At 28.0% G+C, this 11,487-nt stretch overlaps 1 protein-coding gene across 1 annotated transcript; it reads right to left on the bottom strand.

Annotated features, from left to right (window-relative positions):
* Nucleotides 1-1,744: 1,744 nt before the first annotated feature.
* On the bottom strand, nt 1,745-2,671 carry LOC126688125 (BON1-associated protein 2-like). Its single transcript, XM_050382719.1, has one exon. The coding sequence runs from the start codon at nt 2,580-2,582 to the stop codon at nt 2,019-2,021; it is 564 nt and encodes a 187-aa protein (XP_050238676.1). The 5' UTR covers nt 2,583-2,671; the 3' UTR covers nt 1,745-2,018.
* Between the last annotated feature and the right edge of the window lie 8,816 nt (nt 2,672-11,487).

Here is an 11,487-nt window from a genome sequence, read left to right as displayed (position 1 = left end):
TAACCTTTTGACCTAATGGCTAGGGTGAAGCGTAAGATCCAAAAGATACTGAAAAAATGGATAAATTAAAGAATATTATTTGAAGAATAAAATTATTTGGAGAAAATGATACTAGTTATTTGAAGAATGAAATCGTTTGTAAATATTACTCGTTGTATTGAGTCTATTGATGGATTATGTCACCAATATATATGTAATTTTGCAAATGATCTATTTTGTAACTCCGGCCTAACCCCTTAAAAAATCCCGACCTTTTACCCTTTTTTTCAATTCTACTCTGACGTTGAAAATTTGTCAATTATTTTTTATTTTATATTTTTTCGTTTCAATTTTACCCTTGAGCATTAAATTGACCTTTTTTTATTGGACAAAAATTTAAAAAAATTATTTAAATAAGGTCAATTTAATGCAAAAAGGTTAATTTAATATAAAAAAGGTCACTTTGAATAATTGTTTTGAACGTTTTTGAATTAAAAAAAATCAATTTGATGCTAAATGATACAATTAAAATGAAAAAAAATACAAAATAGGGTACAATTGACAAGTTTTCAACGTCAGGATAGAATTAAAAAAAGACTAAAAAGTCAAGGTTTTTTAAGAAGTTAGGCCTGTAACTCCTCTCTATCTTTGAAAAAAATAATAATATTGGATTTCACATAGTGCCCAGCTTGATTTTGTTTTAAAATTTAAAGTACCATTGTTTTATAAGTGATATTTTTGCTTGATGTCTCAAATAAAAAAAATTATATAATACATTCCAATTAATTATAATCTAAATAATTAATTACTTTTTCATTGCTAAAAGTATGGATTATTGAAAAGAACAAGACATGTATTTAGATATTTTCCTTCAATTCAATTTTTTTTAATTTTACATCTCCTAAAAGAGATAAATGAATTCCATTCGCTTTGTACGTATAATATTTTATCTTGAATATTATTTACACTTTTTATCATTGAGAAATATCATATGTTAAAACTTAGTAGATTGTCTTCAAGTGATGATATCCAACTCCAATCCAAATTATTCGCGACCAAAATGATAATTGTATATTAAATGCAAAAAAGCCCTCAAATTAAAGAATTCATTACAATTTCCAATTATTAGCAAAATTTAAGTCCCTATAACAAATTTCATAAAATAAAAAAAAATCAAATGAATTCTAAAATCCACTTAATATAAATGTTAATTTCTTTTAAATAGCACATTGTCTATCTTTTAAAATTTAAGTCCCTCGCTTGGTTCGTTTTATAGCAATTGCCGGGAAGTTAACTTCCCGGAAATTATAGTTCCTGGGAAGTTAACTTCTCAGCAAGTTGATAAATATTGTTTGTTTTGATTTTTACTTTCCGGGGAGTACAAAACTAATTTTTAATTAAAAGACAAAAATGTCCTATGATAATTTTTATATAAATTTAAAAAGGAAAAAAAAAAGTAAGGTTAAATTAGGAAAATACAACAAAAGTGCTAGGGAAGTTCTACTTTCTTGGGTTTTGCTAGGGAAGTTACTTCCTAGTTAAAGGGAAGTCAAACATCCAATTTCCCGAAAAGTAAAATGTATAAATTGAACCAAACAAAAAATATTTGCTACTTTTCTAGAAGTACAACTTTCATATCCTATTTACCCCAACCAAAGCGAGGCTAGTGGAGAATTAAATTGCTTTAATTAATTGTACAAATGTACAGAGTAAAGACTTGACTTGGTTCATTTTATACGAAAAATTAACTTATCGGGATGTACAGTTATGAAAAACTAGCATAACAATATTTCTATTTCTACAATTTCCTGGAAACTTCATGATTTTTGTAATTAAACCACAGTTGGAAACTTCAATCTGATCCACTACTATGCGATTTTTTAGCCGTTGCTCAGATTTTGAAAATGTTTCAACATTCTTCTCCAGAAGTCAATTCAGTTACAAATTAACTTTCCAATTTCAAATCCATATATCTTAATTCAAAATATGGATACAAAATAAAAAATAAAAGACCAAACTACCCAAACTTACTAACCAATTTACATAAGACTCGCACTCCAAACAGGAATACCCGTAACCACCCCGGAATTCTTCTCGCCGCCATCGCCACCGCCACCGTTAATCAGACTCGCATAAGCCTTCGAAGAACAGCCATTATTCTCCGGAAACCGCTGCTTCTCGTTACCTTTAGACAGATATTCCGGCGCTGTCACCTTCACAGAGAGATTGATAATCCCGTTCCTCTCGCCTCTTGCGTCCGTTAACCGATAACTCAATATATTCAAATAATTATCCGGTAAATATCCTCCCGTGAAATCAGTCACCGGCATTCTCGCGGCGGCGATGATTCTATCACACGACGACGTTTTGCAGTGAGCTTCAAGAATTATAAAGCGCTCGTGCAATGGCATGTCGATCATAAGTTTTTCATTCCATGACGGGTAGCTTCCTCCTTCTGTGTCGATCTTTGTTGCGCGAGAGTTGAGATGGTCTGTTCGAACGACGACGTATGAGTTTTTCTTGACGGATTTTCGATCATTGCGTAAATCTTCACATGAAAATATTGTAATTTCGAGAGTTCGAGATGTGTTTTGGAATTTCATTATTGATTGGTGAAGATGAGAATTTTTTGAGTTAGAATTTTTGTGTCCCTATAGAATGGTTCTTTTGTGTGTTGGAAGCCTTTATATAAACGAAAAGGAGTAGGGTTATGACCAAGTAGATGATCTCTAAATATATTTCTGTATCAGTGTGGGCGTAATTTTATTTTTTTTAATTCATCAAATCTCATTAAATCGGATATGAAACAGTTACATCTATACTATATATAAAAGCACGGATTGGGAGGGACAGGCAAATTTACCGAATAATCTTTTTCAATTTACTACTAAATAAACGTTTTATAGTCATTAACTAATTAGTTATTTAATTAATCACTATTGTAATTAAAGTCCTAATTAAAATAGATAGCTAAATTATCTCCAATTTAATTTTTAGTATTTAAAAAATAACTAATTTTTTCTCCAAATTAGTAGAAATACCTATCTTTTAGTTTGATTGAACTACAAAATTAAAACATTATATTTGGTCAATATATTATTATTTGAATTTCTATCTTATTATTTTTAAAGATATTATTAATAAAATTAAGTTAATTATTTAATTATGGTTATTATAAAACCAAAAGAAAAATAAATTAAGTATGGAAAAAAATTTAATAACCGAATATTATATTTACTTTTATAAAAATTCTTAACTAATTTAATATTAATTATAAAAAGTTGATATAATTATAATAAATTTACTAATATGTTTATTGAGGAGTTATGTTACGAGCCACGTGCATAGCACGTAATGCGAAACTAGTTTGCAAGAAATTCGGAATAATTTGAAAACGAAACCCGATAACCTGACATGGAACAGACAACATACTGTCTGATTCGCAGAAGTACTTACGAAAATAAATATAAATTATTAACTGTTTCGCTAATTAAGTGTAGTCTTCAATCAATCTTCAATCAAACTTCATCCATCACCCGCAAATTCACATCATCCGATTCAACCACCACTTGATAACTCTTTCATAAAAAAAAGACAGCAAACCTTTCATAGAGGAAGAACAACAAACCTTTCATAAAAAGGGACAAAATAAAACATTCAGGAAAAAACAAATAATGAAAAATAAATAAACCTAATATAGCTCATAAACGATTTCATTTTGTTGTTAGTGATCTTCAATTTATCTTCGCTTCTTGACAATTTCCGATTCGTTGATAAATCTTAATCCATTAAAAAAAATGGAGAGGAATTAGCTATTTATTATATCTATAAAATTAAATTAACATATGGCTACCGTCAACAGTAAAATCAAACCATTGACGGCTGCCGAAGAAAAAACCACAAAAAAAATTATACAGCTAGGTTTTGCTTTGAGAGAAAAGAGAGGTTTAATTAATTGTGTGGTCTTAATCAAGTTGGTTAAGTTGTCTCCAAATTCATTTGGAGTCCGTGGGTTCAAACCCTGCCTCCATAACTAAAATCCAACAAATGAGACTTTAATAGTTGGATGTTATTTATGTTAAAAAAATTCGCAACTTGGCGTATAATTTAGGATAAATATAAATATTTTAAAAAATTATTTTATCCAGATAAAATGAATAAGTGTATAAATTCATAAATATAGTATATTTTTTTTATTTAATATAGTAGTAAATGTTTATCTTTTATTAATGAAAGGGAAATATATGCACCTAATATTTAAGCTCAGATCATCTATGTTTTAATGGTTTGGAAAAGTGGATATATGTCATGTCTTTAGTATTTTTACATGGACTCATTTAAGTCACTAATATTTTTAGAAAAAGATCATCTATGCTCTTGACCGTGCTAAGTGTGAGGGCCGAAATGAGTCCATTTTAAAATATTAGAAAAATATATATTTTTTCGAACCATGAATACATAGATATACTAAGTCCAAACGTTAGAGATATATGACCCCAAGTTTATATTTTATATATGTGTTTAACGGGTTAAATTTTAGACAGTAAAATAGTATAAATATGTATAAATATGAATATATGCATAATTTTTTAATATATGTTTAATTGAATGTTATATGTATAAAATATGAAGTAGTCCAAATAAGAATTTTTTGAATAGGGTAATAAATAGAATAGAATTAGGTCAGAAGCACTATGCAATGACAAAAATATGAGCACTTTCAAAATAAATATGTATAAATATGAATATATGCATAAATTTTTAATATATGTTTAATTGAATGGTTATATGTATAAAATATGAAGTAGTCCAAATAAGAATTTTTTGAATAGGATAATAAATAGAATAGAATTAGGTCAGAAGCACTATGCAATGACAAAAATATGAGCACTTGTTTGAAAGTTGATGCTCTTTTTTTTTCTCAATTGTAAAAAAGTACTGAAGTGTCAAACTTATCCTAATTTATACTTTCAAGTATTTAATTACTTGTGTTCACCAAATATGAATTCCTAGTGATCCATGCCTTTTAAAGTGCCCAAACCCTGAAAGCTAAGTATTAACTCATTTTATGGTAGAAATCACTGCATATATATGATCAACCTAAAGAGATAAACATGAAATCTTAGCCCCTCTCACTTGCTTTCTTAACTTGCTTTTTTAACTGCATAAGGGCGAAAGCATACTTAGTTGGACCATCAAATTGGTTGAGCCTCCAATTTGAAAGGATCATAACAAAATTTATATTTTACGCCCTCAATAATACCTATTAGAATAATGCCTAAAATAATATGACAGAATATGTTTAGAATAATGCCTAAAATCCTATTTGAATTAAACTTCTATTGATAGAATATTTGGATAAAGGACATTTTTAAAAAGGGTTAAATGTAAATTCATACACCAACTTTGATCTAATTCGCAATTACAACATAAACTTTGAAATTTGGCAATGTCAGTAACCAACTTTACATTTTTGGCAAATCGATACACCAAACTCAAAAAACACTAACATGGGCATTGTAACAAACCGTCATTTGTCGTATTATAATTGGTCGGTGTACCAATTTGCCAAGAAATGAAAGTTGGTTACCGACATTGTCAAGTTTAAAAATTATGTTGTAATTGCAAATTAGGTCAAAATTAGTGTATGAATTTGCATTTAACTCTTTTAAAAATGTTAACACAATATGAAGTTTAAACACCAATCCCGTCATGAATCAGTCACAGTAATTGATTTTAATGTTAACACGAATAACTATCAGCGAATTTGAAATGATACAATTACACACTTGGTGGTAAATAAGACAAGCAAATTTTTTGAGGCGAGAGATTCAAAGATGAGTAGCATTCATGCAAAATCTTGTAAATAAAATTGTATTGTAGTTGTAGAAATTGAAGTTGATTGGATTTATTTTTGGGTGTTTTACACAAATCCTTCAAAAGTGCTATAGTGTTTCACTTTTCCCTCACCATTTTGATTTTGGCAAAAATCTCCCAAAAAAAAAAAAGTTTTCAAGAATCCCTCATAACCCAAAATTAAAAAAAAAGACAATATTGTCCTCAATATTTGGCAACATCTCATTGGTCTATATTTTAGTCAATATGGGTTTGGTTAGACCAACCAACCAACCACAACCGACAACCGGTCAAATTCCGGCCCGACCGACCGGTCAACGGCGGTCAACGCCCGGTCAAAGGAGGTCAACGCCCGGTCAACGGCGGTCAAAGGCGGTCAAAGCCCGGTCAGCTCGGTCAGCGGCGGTCAACTCCCGGTCAGCGGCGGTCAACTGTAGTGGTGAGATTTTAAAAGAATTAATAAAATATAATTTTGCTCTTAGTGGGATTCGAGCCCATGACCTCTCACTCTTTGTCCATGTGCCTAACCACCAAGGCAAGACATGCTTGTTGTCTTTATTTACTCTTTAATATTAATACATGTACTCTTTAATAATGTATAAAAAAGCATATAAACTAAATATAACCTACTAAAATGGTTGATTATAAATGATATATATTACAAAACACTAATAAAGTATTACTCTTGTCAAAATTTAAATTAAATTACTCTAATTAAATTAATAGTAGTGTAAATTAAATATTAACTTAAAGTAAACTAAGTTAAATAGATTTTATATATTAATGTATTACAAACACAATTAATTTAATATCAACTCGACAAAAACTCAAAATAGATTATATAAGTTAATTGAGTTGATATTAAGTTAATTTTTAAAATTATAATAATTTATTAAAAATTTATCTTGCATTGACATGTAATTTACAATGAGTTGACATTGAGTTTACATTAGTTTGACATTGAGTCAGCGTTGAGTTACTAAGTTTATATTGAGTTGATATTAATTTACATTTCAAAATTAAAATAATTTTCTAAAAGATTACTTCAGATTGACAATAGGTTTACATTGAGTTAATATTATAATTATATTGAGTTGACATTAGGATTATATTGAATTGACGTTAGGTTTATATTGAGTCGTCATTAAGTAGACATTGAGTCGATCTTCAGTTGATATTAAGTTAATTTTTAAAAATATAATATTTTACTAAAAAAAATTACTTTGAATTGACATGTACTTTATATCAAATTTACATTGAGTTGACATTGAGTGAACATTGGGTTTACATTGAGTTGACATTTAGTGAACATTAGGTTCACATTGAGTTGACATTGATTCAACGTTGAGTTATTAAGTTTATATTGAGTTGACATTGAGTGAACATTAGGTTCACATTGAGTTGACATTGAGTTAACATTAGGTTCACATTGAGTTGACATTGATTCAACGTTGAGTTATTAAGTTTGCATTAAGTTGATATTATAATTATATTGAATTGACATTAGGATTATATTGAATTGACGTTAGGTTTACATTGAGTCGTCATTAAGTAGACATTGAGTCGACCTTCAGTTGATATTAAGTTAATTTTTAAAATTATAATATTTTACTAAAAAAATTACTTTGAATTGACACGTAGTTTATATCAAGTTTACATTGAGTTGACATTGAGTAGACATTAGGTTCACATTCAGTCAACATTGATTTATTAAGTTTATATTGAGTTAATATTAGTTTACATTTTAAAATTAAAACAATTTACTAAAAAATTACTTCATATTGATATTAATTTTACATTGAGTTGACATTAGGTTTATATGGAGTTGACATTAGGTTTATATTGAGTTGACATTAGTTTTACATTGAGTTGACATTAGGTTTACATTGAGATGAGATTAGGTTTACATTGCGTTTACATTGAGTCGACGTTAAGTTAATGTTAAATTTACATTGCGCTGATATTAAGTTGACATTAAATTTATATTGAGTTCAAATTAAGTTTATATTGAGTTCACATTAAGTTGATATTGAGTTGATATTCAGTTCACTTATTTTAAATTTACTTTTTGTTCATTTTAATAAAACCTTAGATAGTTTAATTCAAATTACTATTAATTTATCTCATTTCATAAATTATTTTTAGTAGTATAAATAATGAAGTTGACATTGAGTTGATATTGAGTTTACGCACACCACGACGGGTACCACTACCACGTATCCGACCATGACCACTTCGGTCCGACCACCGAACCACCATATTTATTAATTTTAACAAACAAAATATATTTTTCAATTTTAACAAGTGAAAAATCTTACTAGTTTTACTCATGTATGAATAAAAAGTGAAATATAAATTTTTTTATTATGTAATTTTTTAATAAATAAATTAAATTAGACTAATTTAATATTATATTTATAGTAAATTTAATTTAATTAGATATTTATATTTTATTTAATTTGTATTGTAGAACTAATTTCATTTTAATAAATTAATTTAAATTTATAATCAGTTATATATATATCATATAGAGCAAACATTGACAACAATAAGGCCTTGCCTTGATGGCAAAGCACAAAGTCTTTCATTCAAGAGGGCAAGGGTTCAAATCCCCTTATCCACAAAATGGTGTTTTATTTAATTTTTAATTATCTAACCAACATTGGTTCAACCATTAAAAATGGTTAGACCACAAACCATTGTTGGTCCGACCAGCAATGGTCCGACCTGATGTCAACCGGCCGTTGACCGGCGTTGACCTCCGTTGACCGGCTGTTGACTTCCGTTGACCGGCCGTTGACTTCCGTTGACCGGCCGTTGACTTCCGTTGACCGGCCGTGACTCCTGTTGACCGGCCGTTGACCGGAAATGGTCCGGTCAATAATATTCCGACCAATGGTTTGATTTATAAAAAATGGGGAAATTATTGAGTGTAACAAAAACACAATAGGTAAAATACACCATAGGGATAAAATAGGAAGAGTAATTATAAAAAGGTAGGCATGGAAAGTTTTTTTAAAATTTGAGAGATTTTTGCAAAAAATGAAATCATGGGTCACTAACATAAACTTTTCAATTTTTGAGGGATTCCATGATATTTTCTCTTTATTTTTTTCTAAAAAAATGGATATTTAATTATGAATTTAATTTAACAGCAACATAAATAAAACATGAATTTTACATGGTTCAATAATCATATTTTCATTAATTATAAAAAATCAAAATTGGTGAAGAATCACCAAATAAACAACGCATCTAATAAATATGTTTTTAAAAAAATTCACAAAATGTTTAACTCTTTATAAAAAGTAAATCAAAACATACTCCTCTTATTCACAGCAATGTTTGATTCTATATTATATGTATGGTTCAATTTTCCATTAAAGATTAATAAAATACAGGGGAATAAGTTTTCTTTATAGTATTAGGAATATTGGTTCTAATTGGATTCTAATTGTCCAATAACAATAACTTATCTTTATCTAAATACGATCAAATCATCAAAGTTACATAACATTTTCTTATTTTTTTTCTCCAAATTGTCCTAATTTTAAATTTTATTATTTTTAAGTTATCCTTTTCTGTCTGAAATTCTGAAAACAATAAAAGAAAAGTCTAATGTTGTCAAAAAAAAGTTAATTTTCTTTAATTTTCTGAACATCTATATCCAATTTTTTTAAAACTTATAAATTCATCTTAACTTGACCAATTCGCCAAAATCTAATTAAAAATGATTTAATTATGTATATGTGGCAATTGATTGTGTATATTTTTTTAAAAACGAAGAGTTATCAATTGAAATGTCACGTAACTCAAATAAATTAATCTAAATATAATTACACTAATTTTAAAAAATTAAATCGATTTTCACCGAAATAGTTAAATTGAAATAATTTTAAATTGACTTTTCTCCTAGCAGAAACTAATGGAGAATTTCCAGCTAACGGATTTATTGGAGAATATTGTAGGGTTACACATTCCTGTAAATGGCTTTGTCATGCACATTACGTAATCTCAACTTCGTAAGCATACAGTAAATATTTTTAGTCTTTCTTTATATTAAACAAAATCAGATCGAATGTTATTTTGAAACGTCAAATTCATAAATTTTATAATTTCTTGGTCTTGGTCTTCGTCTCTTCACTTTCATTTTTATAATAACAATTGATGAATATATTAGGGGAAAAACATTTAATGGAATTCAAATTTGATTTTAAATATTTCTATATATAATTAAATGGCTGCGAATCTACTTCTCATACAAGAGTATATATAATTCCACTAGTTGGTGGCCGATCTCTTACCAAACTTTTGTGGCGATTAGGAACTGAAACTGATTATAATTAATGTCACATTGCCAAATTAAACCTAAAAATATGTTCGGTGGATTGTGTTTCAAAGTATGCAGGATATTTTTTTCAAACCTACATTCCTTTTTAAAGTAATAATAACATGAAAATAAAAACTTTTGGTATATTTTTTTTTTCGCAATGAGCAATGTAGCAATTTTTTTTAATAATTGGAAAGGAAGAGTGCTTGTGAAAGGATTTGAGACTACAACCTACCAGTTTACTGCTTAACACTTATATCATTTAAGTTAGATGAAGATTATTTTTAATTATTAAAAAAAATGAGTACTTGTAGAAAAAAATTAAATTCACAACCTAACAAAGTTTTTAGCTACTATTTGAGATATAACATAGCGCTTTTTATAAAAATATTTATTTCCAGCTAAATGTTTACAAAAATACGCTCTAATCTTTTTTTTTTTGCAAAAATATGCTCTTTTAGTAGATTATTGATAGATTATTAGTAGATCGCGTATTTTTATGAAAATAATTAGAAAAAAGTATTTTTGCAATAGCAAAAAGTTAGAATGTATTGTTGTAAAAATTCAAAAAAAAAAAAGAAGACATACAGGACGTAATTTTTTTTATAACTTATTGACGATGGAAAAACTTTAATTAACCAAATTTTGCAGGCCTAATGATATATTCTTTTGATATTATTATTTCTTAATTTTTTTACAACAAATAGCATAGTATTTGGCCTATTGTTGTGAAATAATATTGAGCTCCTTCAAAATTTAAGAAATATATAAACCGCATAAAAAAACATATGTTTATATATGTTTTCATTTATAATAATTTTTATATTATTAAGAAAAACATACTAACAAAAATTAGTAATATTTTAAAACTATATTAGATAAGAGGTTTATATTATTAATTTTCTCATATTTTAAATAATTTAAAATTTATTTTAAGAATTTAAATTGATAGTGTAGTAGTAACTCATTAGGGGCGAAGCAACCTCGCCGAAATAAAGTATCACTAAGTCAAACAATAAATAACACAACTTAATCAGGATGCGGATAACTTGGAAAAATCTCAACATGGGAACAGCTCGGGACACATAAGTCTATTAATAACTCGAAACCTCAGCACGAGAATAGCTTGGGAACCCCAAAGTCCTTCAATAACTCGGAACATGTCCATGGCGTCCGCTGTCCGTTCATCCGAAATATCGAACACTTTACATCATGTCGGAAACTTAGTTGGATACCCTTCATTAACTAACACATGTACGTAACAATCTTAAGGGACCACATGAGATCTTCTGGCACACAAAAATATTCCTCGCGCATTTCGC

The sequence above is a fragment of the Mercurialis annua genome, linkage group LG6 (genome assembly GCF_937616625.2).
Source record: "Mercurialis annua linkage group LG6, ddMerAnnu1.2, whole genome shotgun sequence".
Lineage (NCBI taxonomy): Eukaryota > Viridiplantae > Streptophyta > Magnoliopsida > Malpighiales > Euphorbiaceae > Mercurialis > Mercurialis annua.
The sequence above is the reverse complement of the archived record's forward strand: the minus strand, read 5'-3'. Positions and strand labels throughout refer to the sequence as shown.

Coding starts and splice junctions, on each gene's coding strand:
- LOC126688125 (XM_050382719.1), bottom strand. CDS start 2,582: ATGAAATTCCAAAACACATCTCGAACTCTCGAAATTACAATATTTTCA.